The 18,560-nt window shown below is 40.5% G+C and overlaps 1 protein-coding gene across 3 annotated transcripts in view; it reads right to left on the minus strand.

The window, feature by feature from the left end:
* Positions 1-18,560, minus strand: part of lrba (LPS-responsive vesicle trafficking, beach and anchor containing) — a 190,899-nt gene that overhangs the window by 10,716 nt on the left and 161,623 nt on the right. For all 3 annotated transcript variants that reach the window (XM_067584975.1, XM_067584976.1, XM_067584974.1), the window contains exons 47-52: positions 15,063-15,230; positions 9,083-9,172; positions 6,804-6,981; positions 5,588-5,653; positions 3,672-3,827; positions 634-801 (exon numbers count right to left, since the gene is read on the minus strand). In XM_067584975.1, coding sequence (XP_067441076.1) covers positions 634-801; positions 3,672-3,827; positions 5,588-5,653; positions 6,804-6,981; positions 9,083-9,172; positions 15,063-15,230 — 826 coding nt within the window. The remainder of the gene's footprint in view (positions 1-633; positions 802-3,671; positions 3,828-5,587; positions 5,654-6,803; positions 6,982-9,082; positions 9,173-15,062; positions 15,231-18,560) is intronic.

Below are 18,560 nucleotides of genomic sequence, written 5' to 3' on the forward strand. Positions count from 1 at the left end.
AAAAACCAATGTGGCTTATTAACCAAATCACAATTTGTCATAAATTTCAGCCCATTTGTAATGGATCACTTAACAACATGTACGCCAATCTAAGCTGACCAAATTAGCACAGAGAGGGCTAAGGACTGAGCAATGTGTGTGCAATGCTTTGATCATGGCCGATGCCATATGTTATGGTAACGTAAGGGAGGCCCGTGACATTTTTCACTTTTATCGACTAGCGTGACCCCGTGGCCCTCGGATGGTGGTGAACTTTCATGGGCTGGCCGGCGACCCCCAACGTCACATTTAACGTCTCTAAGTGGCCCTCACTTTCACTCACATTAAAGACAGATTCTCCTTCTCTCTCTCTCTCTCTCTCTCTCACACACACACACATACACACACACACACGATATCTGGTCTCACGGAAACACTTAGCCACAATCTCAAACACATTATCAAAAGCTGTTCCTGGTGCGACAGTGCTGCGAAATCCAATCTGTATGCAGGAGGCCTGGCCTGGTCAGACGAAACTAGTTGTTACTTTACAGAGGGAGGCCGTAAATCACACACTCACAACTGTCTGGGAGAGTGAGCACTCAGAGAATACCCGTGTGTGTGTGTGTGTGCACATAACGGACGTGTACTTACTGCCTGGGCTCTCTCCAATGCTGCTGTGCTTTCCATTCCAATACCAGAGCAGCAGGGTGGCATCTCTGGAGCCTGACAGGACGTAGCAGTCTCCTCCGATGTACGATTCGGAGCGAGCCAGACACGTCACCACATCGCGATGCCCAAAGACTATCTGAGTCAGTTTACCTGCAAAAGCACACAAATACACACATATTCTTTAGATCTAATATAAATTTGCCTGCAAGCAAGAAATGAATTTTTAAATAGATTACAACATTTGAACAATATAAGAGCAATGGTTGTAATACATACATGCATACATACATATTACACTTACATAACAAAAACTGAGTAATAGTTTTTGGTTGGATGCAGTGCTTTTAACCTCCAACACGTGTTTGTTGATCATATGTCTGCTCGGCTTGTTGTTCTACATAAGATCAGACATCGACTAATTCGCAGACAAGAATATATACTGTATATATATATATAAATATTTGTTCCAACTGTGTGCGTGTGTATGTGTGCGTGTGTATATGCAGTGTGCTCCATGTGTATATATAAGGAGGCTAATTGCTGTCAGATTTCCAGACCACAGCTCCACTGTCTAGCTGTCTAATACTCATTACGCTCCTCATAGTGTGACCTCTGCAGTCAAACAGTAGATGGTTTGCAGCACATGACATTTCTGTCTGGGTGTCAAAATCACTGTCCATTGGATAATTAAGCTGTATCTCTGAAAAGATGAGGATTATTATGAAAGTGGGCGGGTCACTGACTAAACTTCCGAAGGGAGGGAGACATCAAAGCTGTAAAATGTTTGACGTCTTTATAAACACTGAAAATAAGTAATCATGGCTGCGGCGATAATGGCTGCCATGCACCTCGTATTAGACACATTATTCTGCTCACACACACACACACACACACACTCACTTGCATGCACACAGACAAATTTAATCGGATGTGTGTGCACGCAGGCGTATGAGGCTATATGTTTTGTGCATGTGTACCAATCAAGTCTTGTAATTGATAAAATCCCTCAGTTCTTTAACCTGGGGGCTTTAGGGACCTTGGTGGCAGCTGTTGAGCGTGTGCGATTAAACTGTGTTCACGTTCCAGTCGTACACCCCAGTGGCAGTCACACAATAGAGCTATCTCTTTGCTCTCATCCCTCCTTCCCTCCCTCCCCGATTAAAGACAGGGAGGCCCTGGCCTATAGAAATTGATTCGGAGTCTGTTGTGTAGATGTGTGTAGGATTCTGAATAGGGCTGGGGGGGGGAGAAGAGTTGAGGAGCGGGGTTCGGAGATGAAGCTTCAGACAGTTTCATTTAGGACCCCTGACCTGATGGCGTCTCTGTGAGAGCTTGTGTGTGTGTGCGTGTGTCTGTATGTGTGTAAAACTGTTCGCCTTCATCTGTGTGTATGCAAGTATCTAAGTCAGTAGCATTCAGACATACTGCACAGTATATATTCATGATAGGTGAATATTGTGGTAAATGTTAAATACATTTACCACAAAATACACCTTAAAGTCATAGGTACAACTAAACACAATGGCTTTAAACCTGAAAACAGATTTTTGTGCAACACATCAAATATGTCTTATAATAACGACGCAGTTCAACTGTTTACTCCTACTTTAACAATATTAGGCTAACAGAACAGGTTCCCTGAAGTGGAAGAAGTGTGTTAAGTAATTGTGTAAACTTTTAACAATTCCACTGTGATAGCTCAGTACAGTAAGCATAGCACAACCATCTGTGGAATAACAAACAGCAGAGACTGTACACTGTATTGTTTAAAGAATTGAAAATTGAAGGACTCTAAAGGCTACCATGCAATGTTCATACATTCCACAATACCAGAGAATTGGACAAATTGAAATACATACTAATGATTTTTTGCTTTTTTTTTTTTTTTTTTTTTTTACAGCCTTACTAATAGTGGGACTAAAAGTAAGAGGTTTGTCCTGAGGATGGTGCTAGAGGAAAGACCATGGAGCTTCATTAACAGCAAAAATATTTACCCCCTTAACAGCATGAATGCGTTCATCAAATTTCATGGCAATCTGCCAGTTTGTTTATGCAGCATCTTGTGTTCAGAGTCTCAGGGTTAAAAGAGGGAGTGTCCAAAACAGATACTCTGATAGGCATGCATGTGGTCAGTAAATTTCAAGGCAATGTGCCCATTAGAGTTTGATATTAGTGCAAGAATTATATTTTCCAACAGCAAATCTGAATGTGGCTCATGGGGTTCATGCCACTATATGCCAACCCAGACACTAATAGTGAATTAGAGCATTTTTTAGTATGAACACATTTATTTTCTGCTTCGACCAAACAGTGTAGTGCCTTTGCACTTTGTAAGCAGACCATATTGCCAAAAGTAGTAGCTATATTTAATTATATTTAAAGATTTTTTTTGGCCACTCGGAGTAGCCTCTGCTGTTTGGTAATGATCACATACTGTAGCACACAATGAGTTTAACTGAACTTTTTTTGCTGAAAACAGCTGCTTGCTGAGACTGGAAATGACACTGATGAGAGCAGTGAGACTAAACCAAAAACAATAAGGTGCAGGCCAGAAAACTAAAACATTGAGCTGGACGATGCTATAAAGCTTTGTAGAACTGAGGGGAACAACAGAGTCAGCGATAATTCTCTGTGGGTTCATCACTACAAGCAACTCATTTCACATACAAGTAGTCATGTGATCCATTGTTTATATATGAATATTGATCATTGCTGTTTAACATTACAAGTGTTCAACAAGTGCATTTAGGTTTTTGTTTGTTGAGACATAAAAAAACACCATTAGTGATGAAATGAAGGCAAAAGTTCAGTGGCAGAGAAAATGTACATTACTAAGAGAGTTTAGCTAAAGGACAGAACATAATGGTTACCTTATATTGACAAAGTAAACTATAGTTACTAATTTGAAGAATGGATAATGCATATATGGAATAAAGTTAGGATATAATATGGTCTACAAAAAGCATTTTGTGATCGGGATACTTGGGGTACAAGAGCACAAGGGTAACCCAGTACAGTACCTGAGTCAGTGGAGTAGACCCGGAAGCTCTTGTCCCAGAAGCCACACAGAAGGATGAAGCGGTTGTCGGCTGTGATGACGAAACACTGTGAGCTGATCTGAATGCTCTGGTCCAGCAGGTCTGAGATTTGACGACGATGACTGCCCACGTTACTGGCTGGAGAGGAGAGGAGAGGAGAGGAGAGGTGAGGAGAGGAGAGGAGAGGAGAAGAGGGGAGAGGGATAAAAATAATATGAGCAAATAAAAGATTACAGGTTGAAATTGTACAAATGCACACAGAAGTGCAATTTACTGTTTAGGTATGGGAGATATTTTCAAAAAGCCCAATGCACCTCCACTCAAGTTTCACTGCACAGCGCAAAGAAGATTTGGGAGAGCATGCATAAAACATCCTGGAGGTTAAGTTTAGGGGATTTCACATTTTCCATGAGGGCTTGAGAGCCTGAGTAATGATAGGGCATACACGGTCTTCACAAAATATGTACACCACTCAAGTCAGAACACACACTGCAAATTCATCTCGGTTGTGTAATTTAGTCAGTGGTTGGTTAGAAAGCAAATTCACTGACATTCTCTCCTCAGTAAGTGGTATTTTTTTTCCTTTCTTTTCTAGACAGATGTGTCAGTTGTGAGGTATTTCTTATTTGGTGGTGTCAAAAGCACTGGAGAACAGGTGTCGGAGAAGCTTTTCTAGTACACAAACTGAGAAAGTCCAGAATGATACGACTGATATTTCAACAATTTTTTTAACGTTTCCCAAAGCCACAGTTGGTTCAACACTCAATTTACGTGTGTTTAGCTCACACTCCTTGTGGAATGCAAACAGTGTAAATATATTACTGACAAGCACAGAGATCCCTGAAACACACACACGCACACCTATAAATGCAAAAAGTATATAATATAGTACATTATTTATGCTTGAGTCTGTGAGATGGGAGAAAACAGCCATGGCAACAAAAAAAACCCCAAAAAATGAAATAAAAATATTAAAGATTCAACAACAAATAAGACACACACACACACTGCAATGCTCTCATAAAAACTTGTACTGAATGTAGAAGTATCGGGTCACACAAAGATTTCTTTTATACTGTCTTTACAGATGAACAGTAAAGGAGAGAAATAAAGTACGTGCAGATAAAGATGAATATGTGAGACTAAACCCTGGTTATTTTCAGTAGTCAAGTGTTTGGGGAAAAAAAAAAACAACTTGAAAATGGTCTGGTGAGACAGAGTGACCACAACATCTGCAGAGAAAGAACAGTCCCCCTTTGCAGATGTGCGTGAGATTGTGAAAGACTGCAAGAAGCGACGGAGGAGAGGGCGGGAACAGATAGAAGTGGCTCGTCTCTCCCTGCTCCACCAGTGCATCCCATACATCACTGCGGCTCGGCACTCTTCTCCTGCTCATCAACAAGTCGTGAAGGATGAGAGGCGCCCATATTGTCCTGACAGCCATCCGCCGTGCATTCTCAATCACACATTATTACCACATTCATATTCATTTCCATTGACACGCGTCCTTTCCCTCCGCTCAAATTAAACCAAAGAGGATGCAGAAAGGGAGGGAGGGAGGGGACGATGGAGAGGGAGAAAGAAGGGGGGGGGGAGTTGATGATGAAATGCCGGCCTAGGCCACAGCTCATTGCATTCCAATTTGCATGCAAATGGTTTAGTGTGAGAGCAGGGCCTATATCATGAGGAGTGAACTGGGGCACAGGGCTGAGAAACAACTCTAATCTACTGTCCAGGGACACGGCGCTACAGACCGCCATGAGTCACCAAGATGCCAGCAGGATTCATACACAAATACACACAAAAAAAAAAAATCATTTCATGCATATATGAGCTCACACTATGTAAAGAATATGCATGTGTGTGGATTCTCTTACAGTCGTAAAATGACAGCATACCTATCAGAGGGTCAATTTCCACAGGAAGTTGGTACTGCTGGTCCTGCACCGTTGAGCTCTGATGACCTGACAAGAGAAGAAGACAGATTGGATTAATATTATAATCGTGTGGCCTTGTGAAGTAGACACTGGGTTTCAGTTCATTATAACACGCTGGAAATTATAAACACAAAGTCACAGTGTCACCGACTGCTCCGAGACTTCTTTCGTGAATTAGACATTAATTATGTCAAAAAGCTACGAAGGACATAGAGACAATAATTTTAAGCGACAATAGAAATCTCTTTGTTCAGCCAAGTCATTTTAGCAACAAGCAGCTGTGATATTCTGCTAAAAAGAATCAAGTTATGGTACTGAAAGACATGTCTCTGTATGCACATGTATAAGAACATAAAACAGTTTTTCTTTGAGCCCCTTGGTAATGAATGAAACATGATAATGATTATTTTCATGATCTATCAGCACCGTTGATTATTTTTTTCAATTAACAGATTAATCACTCAGATTGTAAAATGTCTGAAAACAGAGAAAAAAAAGTGTGCACAATCACAATTTCCCAGAACAAATTGAGTTCTCTGCCCTGCACCTGAAAAAGCAATGTGAAGACTCCAGTAAATCCTCGCAATTAATGAACTACCTCTGAACGCCGTTATGCTAGCTCACTAAACCAATTAGGTTAATCAGTCTGGTCTGTGGTCCGCATGACTGAGGTTGTATTCTACTGAAAACTGATCAGTCTTCATCCTCATAAATTCAGAGATATCAAATTTAATGTTTCTTCCAGGGCAGGATGGATGTTGCGTAAATAAGGTTTTGTGAAGTGAGAGGCTGATGTATGGAGGTGGACGTGAGACCTAATGCTGGCTGCTGCATGTGTCACATTTGATACCGCTATCCAGTAGACACAGTCAACTGTCTCCCAAATCAACGTCCATCCTATAGAGACGAGACGGGTCAATCCTCAGATAAATTAGACACTCGAGTATAGAGGATAGATGAACCGAGGAAGTATGAAAATGATTTTGTGGTAGCAAAAGACGCTAAGAACGTGGATTGTCTTTACTTGCTGAAAAATACCCTTGAGGCCAGTTTGATGTAGAGTCACAATGGCATAAAATCACAGAACAAATTCTCCCACTTAAATGGATCTTTTATAAAGGAAAAACAACAATGTGAACCCCCCAAATATAAGTGTGCATGGACACAAATGTCTCACCTGTCAAGCCGTGCCACTTGTTGACAGCAAAGAGGCGGTTGGCAGTGACCGTGATGATGGCAGGTGATGTCAGACCCGGTTGGGTATTGGCCGCTACGTGGGTCACGGGAGAGTTGGATGGGAACTTCAACACCATGATAACATCCTGCTGCATCTGCTCCGTAAACATCAGCGGGGTCTGCAGGAGAAGATACTGTTCAGGCCCCAAAAGGGTGGACAATGGGATGCAGGGAAGAGAGGAAAAGAGCCAAGATATGGAGCGGCAGACAAAAAGAGCAAAAATAAAAAGACGAGGGAAGCAGCCACAGCCGGTGTTAGCGAGGAAAAAATCAGAGGGAGAGGGAGAAAAGAGAAGGAAAGAAAGAAAGTTAGGAAGTTTAGGCAGGATAGCAGATAGCAGCAATTTAGCAGTACAGCAGAGCTAGGAAATAAAGTTTGATATAAAGTTTGTACAGAAAAGGCGAAACAGTAGATCTCTTTTGAAGATACACAGCAGGAAAAAGGATTAGAAAGACTCTCTAAGACAAACACAAAGAGGCAGAAGATTCCCACTTGATTTGTCTAACTCTGACTGCTGAAGCCTCATATTAGTTTTAGGATTCACTTTTCCACAGAACTGTGGATTTTGTCCTTTCAACTCTCATATTTGAATTACTTTAGTAAGGTATGTCTTTACAGCCAGTATGAAATGATTACAGTGACCAATAACTCTTTCAATGTACATTAGTTCATGCGACTACTGTTTTAAGACAGACTTGAAAAAAATGTGTAACTAACCTTTAATTTAAGAATCAATAAATGAAAACTGCTACGGAAGACAAGGCATTAGGTTGAGTATACAGAAAGTGTAACGTTGACCTCGCCTGAGTGCTAAACTTTTTTGAACTAAACACAGCTTTACAGTAGGTATGTATATGTACACTGTGCTATAGAACGCAGCACATGAAAGAGTTTGTGTTCATAATTAATAAAAACACTTTTGGTAAATAAAATTTCAGGAAGCTGTAAAGCCATAAAACAGGGGAAAAAAAGCCAATTTCAACATTTGATAAGTTAGAACCAACATTTGGCCTTTTTGCTTGATACACTAAATGACTTGAACAATTAATTAATGATCAAAATTGTTGTTTAAAGTTTCAGTACTATTTGAAAGTTTTATAAATGTATGCAAAAAGAATAAAATCCACATTAAAATAATGCAAGTCGTAAGGAGAGACAAACCATAAAATAGTCATAACAAAACAGTGACCTATCAGACTGTTTCCTCTGGTTAGACAGCAGCTTATATAGAGCCATTTACAGACTGTTTGTACTAAGCAGCTTTAACAGAGAGCCATTTTCCTCCTTGCGTGTAAAGAAGAGGAACATCAGTGTTTAACATCAGGAACAGACCTGAGTAAATCCGGTGTGTCTGACAGCTAACCAGACGCACTGACAGTATCATTACCACCAGCATGGGCAGATGCCGACACTCTGACAACACACTCACATGAAAGAGGATGGAGAGAAAGTAGAGAGAGCGAGAACATGTAAAAGCAAAGAGAACAGGGTGTTCTGAAGGAATAAAGAGCTGCGGGGAGGGTTAGAAATATGTTTGAATAATGGTGTCTGAATATTATGTTTGAAAACTATATGTGGTGGAATAAAAATAAAAACATTTCATAGGAATTTGCCCTTAAGTGAGGCGGATTCAAAGCCCTTGACTGAGTTTTTGTCTGTGTGTGCATGTGTGCACTGGGTGGTGGTCTACAGCCAGCTGTCAGCGCCACAGGGACACCACACTAATAGGGACTCATGGGGCTTTGGTCCATCACAAGCAGGCACACTGACTGCACTCCTTGGCCCTTAAAAAGCTGTCACTTCAGGACTGCTGTTCATTGCTCTCCTTCGCTGATCTCCTCTGCTTCCAGCTCAGGTGGAAAATCTGGCTCAGACTCAGGTTTCCAGCATGAAGGCATGAGGCTTTTCTGTGAACCCCCCCCCCCCCTCCTTACTAAACAAACATGCAACTAAATTCTTGTGATCTTTCTGTATCACACACACCTCTCTAATGATGAGAAAGGAGATGCTTTCTAACCGAAGACTTTATTTTCCCCACAGTTGTAGATAGAGAAAGACAGGATAGGAGGTAAATGAAAGATGAAAAGAACGAGTCGAAAGCAGAGCGTCAACATCAGGGCGAACCGGAGTAGTTTCAGACAGGAGGATTACACAGCTACAGTAGGTACAGCCTGTTTTCTAAGATTATCTGTTTGCATGTATGTGTGTAAACCACTCACCACTTGCATGGCTGAGCTTCGGGGTGGGTGTGGCTCAATGAGCAACTGGCAGGGGGTTTGTCCAAAACTCCTAATTTGAGACTCCACAGCCTGAGGAGACAGAAAAGGAGAGATGGTGGAATGACAAAAACAAAATAGACTGAAAGAAAAGGGGAAAAGATGTTATTCTGTATCATTGTGCCTCAGAATTTATGCAAAAATAAGAATTTAGTGTAGATGTCTAAAAAGATTCTATCAGACATATTGGGGCTGGGAAATATGAACAAAACATTCTTCATATGATATTTTATATTGTAAAATGGATAAATACATTTAATTCAGAAACCATTTATAGTAACAGATAAAATAAGCACATATAGATGTATGTTTTAGGATAACCCAAAGAATTAAAAAAAGACATTGTACAAAAATCTTGTAAATAGAGGTAGACATGGAGGTACACAAAGGTCAGCGCAGGGAGGGAAAAATGCATCCACTTGTGTTCAAGCACACATGTCCACACTCATACATACACACATACTTTCTCACTGTCTGCCACACACTCACACACACACACACACCAATTTATCCTCCACAACCACACACACACAGAATCAGATGAGGGCAGGGACAGGCGGGCTTGTAGGCTGGTTAGGTGGTGTTAATGAAGAGGTATAGGACCATAAATGTCAGAGCAGACGCCAGCCGAGCAGCCTCTGGACATCATCACACAGCTCACTGTCAGGTCAGCTAGCACGGGATGGAACACACCCACAGCAGTGTATGGACGCATGAGGCTACGCCAGAATATCATCAGAATACTCTACACTTTCCTGTTCTCGTTCATTTTTTTTAAATCGGAAAATGTCAGAAAATAGTGAAAAATAACCATCACAATTTTACAGAAGCTATTGGTGACGTCTTCAAATTGCTGATTTTATCTGAAGAACAGTGCAAAACCAAAGGTATTCAATGGTGCAACTGTATAAAACAGAGATAACCAACAAATAATTACAATTGAGAAGCTGGTAAGTGATTTTAAACACTAAATAGATTATCAAAATGGTTGCCAATAGAATAATTTCAGCGTTGCTTTTACTATTAGCCAATTAAACGTTTCTTTTGCTTTAAAAAAATTTGACTTCGTGAAAAAGAAACTTAATTCAGTTTCCTCACTGAACTAAATCTAAGCAAGGGACACAAAGCAGAGTCGAACAGAATTTATTCTCAGGATGATAAAACAGAGGTAAAATAAAAAAATGAGTGAGACGGATAGAGTTTGATGGATTGTTTATAAAAGGGGCTGGACAGAAATAAAATGGCCAACACAAAATTATGACAGGCCCGTCAGTATGTTGGTGTGCACTGTGACTGGCTGTGTGGGAGTGACAGCTTGTGTGTGTAGGCTGAGATGTTTGAGCCTGACTTGGCGGGGCCTGCGAGAATGAGCTCATGGTTGAGGCCTGCATATGGTATTTCCATGAGAAAAAGTTTGGGAAGTTAGTGCGCTCATACCCATTGTCTGAAACTAACCAGAGACCAGAGAGGCGTAGAGAAGGAGCAATCTCAACTGTCAAGGTTGTGTTAGCTTCTTTACTGGAAGGAATTGTACACCCAAAATTCGATATAGACAGTATTTTTTTTTTATGTGAATGTAGAACTAAGAAACTAAGGAAATCATATTCGACTCTGTTCATCTTCTCGACTTTCACTTTCTTCACTCTGCCAGTTATGCAATTTTCTTCTGCTTTCTCCCTTCTGTACATTTTAATATCTCTTAGTAGGCTGAAACCCTCGTCTGTATAAAATGGAGAACAGGACGAGGTCTGCATTAATGCATTTATGTATTTAGATAATACAAAAAGACAAAGCAATGAAATGTATTCAATATCTGTATTTCACAGCATGACATGTTGCAAAGACACAAGAGGAGCAGCTATTAAGCATTATGTGTGATTTGGTATTGGCTCGACAGATTGGAAACTTCTTGAAGAGAGTTTCAAAACGTCTCCCTGTTAGAAGAGGTGTCTGTGGTTTTGTGTTCAGGCCAAAAGTGCATTTACTGTAAGGTGACCTAAACACATGCATGTGTGCAAGCATATGAAAAGAAATGCTTCAGTATCCATGATCAAGCGTTGTGTAATGGTCTGTTGGACTGGAATAAAAGCTTTTAAAATAAAAGGTACTCTGTTAACACAATGTTATCAAAGAGCAAAACACTTCCGTACACGACCTCAACACTCATAATTACAGGGAATCGTAACATTTTCCATCCATACTTAGTCTGTTAGAGAGAGGACATCAGTGCATCATTCAAGGTCAAAGTGCCTCCCTTCTCCTCTGCCTATAGAGCTGAGCATTTTGCTTAAGCTAATGTGAGGAAGAGACTCCTCAAAACCACTCAACCTATCTTCATTAAGTTCAGCCCTGACATTTATGAGGCTGTGGAACGTTGGAAAGTGGCTGAGTCTAGGTCAGCATGTCCTATCCCTATATGCCAATGCAATGCTCAGGTGATTATATGAGGGGCCGTCCACAAGGCCAATCTCTTTTGGGAGCGCTGGCCCATGTCTGATGAAGGTTTTCTATATTCTATACATTTAAATGGCTGGGACGCCCTCGGCTCAGATGTCACAGCCTGCTCTTTGATTTACTCAGCTGCTTGACAAGATGGATCTCCATGTAAAACATACTGCATTTATGCAAATCGATCAAATAACACTGACTCTATGAATAGAATAAAAATAATAACTATGATGGTTTTGTATTGCAGAAAAGCAGCGTGGCCGTACATTCAGTATCTTTAGTTTTAAACATCCATACTCCTAAGAAATTTTATATATTTTTTCAACAGTAGGGTGTATATTGTCCAAAGAAAATAAACCAGTGGGCCTTGTGTTTAGTGAGTGACTTTGGCTATGTGTCAAAGCAGGTTCACTCGCGTGGGTATATTTCCCCGTCTTCTGCCGAATTACGCAAACGCTGTACAATTCAGACGGGGCTCTGTGTTTTGTCGCTGGTGTGAGAGGCTGTGGGATTTTCCATAATCACATGTGAAAGAGGGGAAGCCCTGTACAACGATGAGAAGGCAACACAGGGTGTGTTTCTCTTTATTCACTGAGAGGCAACACAGATGTGCATGCATGCCATGCACATGGGTGCACATACGTACACAATAAATGCATCTGCACACACACACACTTCTTTTAGAGAGAGGGGGAGGGGGGGGTAAGTTTTGACTTGCGGCAGAGGCAGGACAGGAAGTAATCATGGTTTTGAAAAACACAGCAGTGGTCTCCGCAGCATTCCCTAATCTGTGCTGAGATATTCCAAACTTTCTCCCAGAACAGAAATACACACATAAACACACAACTGTGTGCATTTATGCTGATGAGCACACATAAATATACAAAGGTATACACATGCCAGTGAATGCATGTATACATACATATGTGTATGTACAAACATATCAAGGTATGATCCATACAAATCTGTGGAGTGTGTATGTGTTTAGGTTAGGGCGGATGGGAGTTTGCCGCTAACAAACAGTGTGGCAGGAGTACATAACTAGCCAACCAGAAATACAGAAACCTCTTCCCCAAATCACTACCTTTTCCTACCAAACACATATACACATGCACATGCACATGCACATGCACACGCACATGCACACACAAACACACACAAGTCCGTGACCCATCCCCCTGACAATGAACAGCCCCAGGGCCTGTCCTAATGCAGCCTCGCTTGGCCCACACCACAGCTCAGGCTGAAACAGTTGTCACTCAGTAATGGCAGACTCTGGGGACACTTTCAGACCCAAAGCCCTCAGTCTCAAAGCTCCTGTAGCCCTCAGCCACCCCCAGCGCTCGGCCGTGACGAGGCCCAGGCCTGGAACTCTGTTTCCACCTTCTGCACAGACAGGGCATGCTTCCTTCCGCACAAACACAGTTGAAGGAGAGACTTGGCTTAGCTCACAGGGATAACACTGCTTTGGTTTATTTAACTAATTAAAGCGCTCAGACTGTGGGTGTTTTTGAAAGGTGAAAGCCAGCAGATTGGACTAACAGCATCAGAGGGGGGGTGGGAGTAGAAAACAAACAACTCTCTTACTTTTTTAAATGTCTGGGGAATGAAACACACCATGCTGCTTTGTTCATATTTTGCACATTTACAGCATTAGGTTCAGTGTGTCACTGGCGGTGTTAAATATGGTACTTGCACTAAATACAGTATTCTACTCAAAACATAAATAAATACTGTAAGCAAACAAGACCATGTTTGACACGAGTGACAGTAGCTGCTATCTAATCCCAGTAAAGGTACGTGCAAATTAAAACTATGTTTTCCATAAAATCTGATACTTCCTGTCCCAAAAATTACTAACTGCATCTGCAAGAGAAAAACAGTAGCATTTTTTAAAAATTTGTCCTGTGAAGAAATGCTGCGATTTCCTTCAAAATGTGAATAATTAATAGTGATTATTTCAAAGGTAAAGTGCTACACATAGCATCTTCTACTCATCTAGAGTAAAATAAAGACTGTTTCTTCAGAAGCATGCATATCCAAAATCTGTATTACTGCAGGCATGATGACCAAGAGCTATAACAGCAGAGGAAGGAGGTGCGATTTTAATACCACTCAAATCTCATGCACCTGCCCCTGATGGCATCCTGTATGTATGTGAATTTATTTATGGTCATTGGAACCTCTTGGCAGAAATGGTGAAGTACCAGTGATCCAATTTTGTGGTGCGTGTATGTGTTCACCAGAGGAATGGGTAATGGGCTTGAGCTGTGTGTGGAAATGACCGGTGCACCCTGGTAATGAATCTGCATGTGTGTGTGTGTGTGTGTGTGTGTGTGTGTGTGTAGCTAAGGCCAAAGCACATCTGGATGGGAATTAGGGTGAATGAGGTGATAAATCAAAGATCCACGCCTAGTGCCCGTGATGCTCCAGTCACTGAGCATGAAGGGCAGCAGAACCGTAGAGGAAAACAGCTGTTGGGCCCCTTGATATACTCTGAACTCGTCTCCATTTAGCTCTTAGGATCTTAAAGGCTGATGCCGGTTTATTACAACTTGGATCATAGTTTTGTACGTTTTTTTTTCTATAGATAATAGTAACAATATTCTCATCAACTTAATTGCTATGGTCTGTGAATATGGCAACATCGTTACAACAATATTTGACTTTGTCAGACTTTGTTGTAGCAATGTCGCAGAGTTCCCACATCTCAGCGATCACTTTGGTAAGTGAACTGTTCGTTGCCTGAAGAAATGTTGGCCAAAACTGAGCTGTAATAAACTGGAATTCTCCTTTGAGAGAAACCTTCTCAGACAAGGATAAAAATAGGATATGTGCCACTTTTGGCAATACAACTTAAGACATCAAAAAGGCTGAAGGGGGCAGGGTCAATTGGTCTGCTGCTGGCTAGCTGCCTTTTCCAGCAGATTGGTGAAGTTGTCAGGAGGTTGTTTGGCTGTGGGCAAGCTAGCTGTGTTTTTCTTTTCAGCACTGTGTTTTGTGCGGTTGCTTTCGGGGCAGGCCAGCGTAGCTCGTGTGTGCAGCAGTCCAAAGTGAGGGGATGAATAATGAATGAAAGCCAAGGAGGAGGCTTTAAGGCGTTAAAGTGGAACACTTGGTAGAGTGCTTTCAGAGGTATCAGAGGGGAAAGGCTTTGCTCAGCAATACCTGCCTGTAGATTGTTAGCTTAGCTCTCCCATGCCATTCTAAAACCAATTTAACATGGTTAATGGCATCAAAAATCTCCCTGAAATACAGATGCAGTAAATGGACAGATGCTTTTATAATATAGTCAGATTAAGCATCCATTTGAGAGCGCTAACACTCAAGTGTACTTACTGTAATATGGTATTTTTCCCCTTACTCAGCATCATCTGCCAAGGGAGTTAAAATTGTACAGTACATAAATGTGTATCAAAATGTGTGTGCATATGCATGTTTGGTATGTGTGTAGTGTATTGTGTATCAGCCTTACTTCTCTGAGCATGGGGTCGTTGATGGAGCTGAGGTTGACTGCCCCTTCATAGGTGAGATAATAGAAAACATTGAGAGCTCTGGTGGCTTCAGGTCCCTGCTGCTTGTAGCCAAAGATCAGATCGATCCACTGGTGGAGCTGGCAGGACACGAACTCACTCTCCAAAGCCTGTAAATGGAGGAGAGAACAGAGAATTATGAGAAATGTAAATGTCAACAGATGCACACCATTTACACACCATACTCTTACCAAATGCTACTCCCCAAACATGTTCCTCATCCCATTACTGAGCAGCAGTTATCACTAATAACCCTCAAAGATAAACTCCTCAGAGAAAGCAGAATATTCTAATTGTTCTTGTGACAGAATCTGCCAATGATTTCTATAATGAGCAAAAAGCACAGTAAATCCATATCCAATCATATGGGAGCATCAAAACATTAGAGAACTCTTGTAGTTCATTAGGGAGCCATTTTCAGCTTCTGTCTTTGTTCTTTTCTCTGCTGGTTGTGGGCGGATAAGAGCACCGTGTTGCTCTACAAACAACTCAGCATTGCCATCGTTGAGATACAAGCCGTTTTCTCTCCTCATTAGCCGGCAAAGGAGGGAAAAAACATTTATGGTTTCCTCATAAAAACAGGCAATTGTGTTAATTTGTGTAAAGCTGTCGGCTCACAAAAGCCCTCTAAACACGACCAAATTAGAATGAGGCAGCCCTTGATTGTCATTGCTGCCTGGTGTCACATTAATTTGTGACAAAACATTAGCCTGTGCTACACTTAAATGGCAATTTATATCATTTAAATTTTTACTGCAGAGACCAGAGCATCCCTCACTTAAATGTGACTTTCTGACAGCTCATTCTGCATCTAATTCTTCCCCACTCTCTTAATTACAACTTTCAATCAGGAAAGCACGGGTATAAAGAAGAGACTGTGTGCGGTTGTGAATGATGTTTTCACTGTAACTCGGGTACGGATTAAATTTTTGATTTTCATAAATTCCATGATCTGAACTAACTAGGGTGAGTATCACACATCAATATCTTTTTGTTATAAACGTGTCTGAAGCATTGTGTAAAAGAAGCGTAATTATACACACATCACAAATAGAAAGGCTATCGGAAAATGCAACTTTTACAATTTTGGATATTTTTGATTATTTTATTATTGTTTTATATTTATTTCATTTATTATTTTTTTATGTACTTAATATATTTAATGTATTTCTGTCTCTGTACTCTCACTGTTTGGGATTGATGTACTTTTGCTTTGAGTTTTTATTGTGTGTTTCTTGAATTGTTGATCGTTTTGAGGTGTTTATTAGGCTGTTCAGATCGGATGGTTAACCACATGTGTTGCCATAGAGCATATTTATCTGTTGGTATATGGGTGTAGTACCTATTTTTTAAAATTTTGACGTGATGAAAATCTGACTGGCTCGAAACTCAAAACATTGTCCACCTAAATAAACGGTGTGTTGCCCGTGGTGTTACTCTGTAGCACCATGTATCAAAATTGTCAAGTACCAAAAGCTAGCATTGATTGCCTATTCAGACGGGTAATCTTTAAATCTACTTCTTTGATTATTAACAACCAAACATTTATCAAGTTTATGCTATTTTATTCAGGCAAAGTTCACATACGCTTGCTTGTGTTAATATAACATCTAAAATTTGAGAGATTTTGGAGAAAAACTTGAAAAATTTCTATCAATTTCCAGGTCTACTATTACCAGGGCAGTCTAGTACATAGCTTTCCTGTCATACTGTAGGTGTAATGTATACTGTATGGTTATTACACACTTTGGTATTTTGGACAATGCCCCACTTAGATGTAATCACTGTTCTGAGAGCTGTAGATTTGACAAAGATAGCACATAGAGAAAGATTTGTCTAGTCTCCTCTCCTTAATGTACTGTATTCAACATCATTTTCTGCTAAAGGGCTGAACTATTCTATGGCATAATGTTAAAACAAAACAAATCTAACCTTTAGTATTAAGATAAAACAGAACACCCCTTGAGTCTAAAACAGTCTAGACTCCATGTCTAACTGTCCCTCTGGCATCAGTATTTTCACAGTATGTCATTATTTAAAGGCTCGTGTCACAGGGCAATCCTTTTTATTAATGTTAAATTATAAGCCAGGGTAACCCCCTTTATTCAAACTCACTTTAATGGCAGGCAGAGTGGGCTTCAATTGTGTGTGTGTGTGTGTGTATGTGAGACTGTGTGTGAGAAAGAGAGATCAGTTCATTATGCACTAGGATTGACCTTTGACGGGCTCTGCTCCCCTGTTTCTAAAACTAAAGCTGAGGCTGATGGGCATTTAATGTGCACCGCAATCTACTGTCAATCAGCATGGGGAAACAAAGAGCAGCCATGTTATTGCAGCTCCCTCTCCAGAGGCCCGCCTTTATGGAAATGACTCGCGTTTACCATTTGGAGAGGGAGAGAGAAGGAATAAGTGATAGTGGGTCTGTGTTTGTGTGCTGTGCTGCACTGCAAGTGTATATCTGTGTATTATTGTATGACAAAAGGCTCAGCAGTACTCTGACTGAAGTCTAGGTATAGGAATTTAACCTCAGCGGACTAGATTTCAGCGATTCAAAGAATATCTGCCTCCGCCTGTGGGGATACAGTAAACTGCCTTGATCGTGTCTCTTCAAAGCTCTTTCAAAAAGAGCTGAATGTTACAACACAACTCAGACAACAGTCAATGTAGGATGTTAATATATGAGAGCTATATTCTAAACCCTTTGTCAAAACTAGGGACTTTACTGATGTGACATTCTAGAAATCCAGTTGTCAAAAGAAAATAACTGCTTGCATAGTATTAAATACTAAGCCTGGTAATATTTTCTTAAATCAACAAATCCCAAGAAATAACCAATAACGAATTGGTCATACTAATAAGTATTGTCTGTGTAGCCAAATCCTGATAGAGGTTATTCCTCCATAGTGCCATAGAGCTCCACTGTTGTCAAAAAATATTAAAAACACATCAGGGCCACATCAGTGCACTGGATGACATGTTCCTTTATTACAATGAACATACTTAATAATATACTTAACTTAACTAATACACTTAACATACTCAATCTTACATACACCAGCCCACTACCATCAATTCTAGTGCACCTATTCCACATGTGAAATAGTGTCCAACAAATATGCTATTAGTATTTACTCCTGTTTCAGTAACATTTGCTAAAAACTTCAGAGTCCTACTGTTTTGGGAAATTATTTAAACTTTAAAAAAAACTGAAACAATATATGTGTGATTTACATCTTCAGAGGGAAACAATGGGCTCGGGGCTAAGAGCCACAGACAGGGCAGGGAAGTTTTCAAGAGAGTTTTGAAGTATTGAGAAATGGAGTGATGTAGGTAATATAAATATAGAATATTATCTGCACTATCCTTTCATCGTAATGTAAGGATAAATCAAATTTTGCATGTAAGGAATCCAGGGAATGTAAGATACTTAATAGACAAGC

Source organism: Thunnus thynnus, chromosome 3 (assembly GCF_963924715.1).
Source record: "Thunnus thynnus chromosome 3, fThuThy2.1, whole genome shotgun sequence".
Classification (NCBI taxonomy): domain Eukaryota; kingdom Metazoa; phylum Chordata; class Actinopteri; order Scombriformes; family Scombridae; genus Thunnus; species Thunnus thynnus.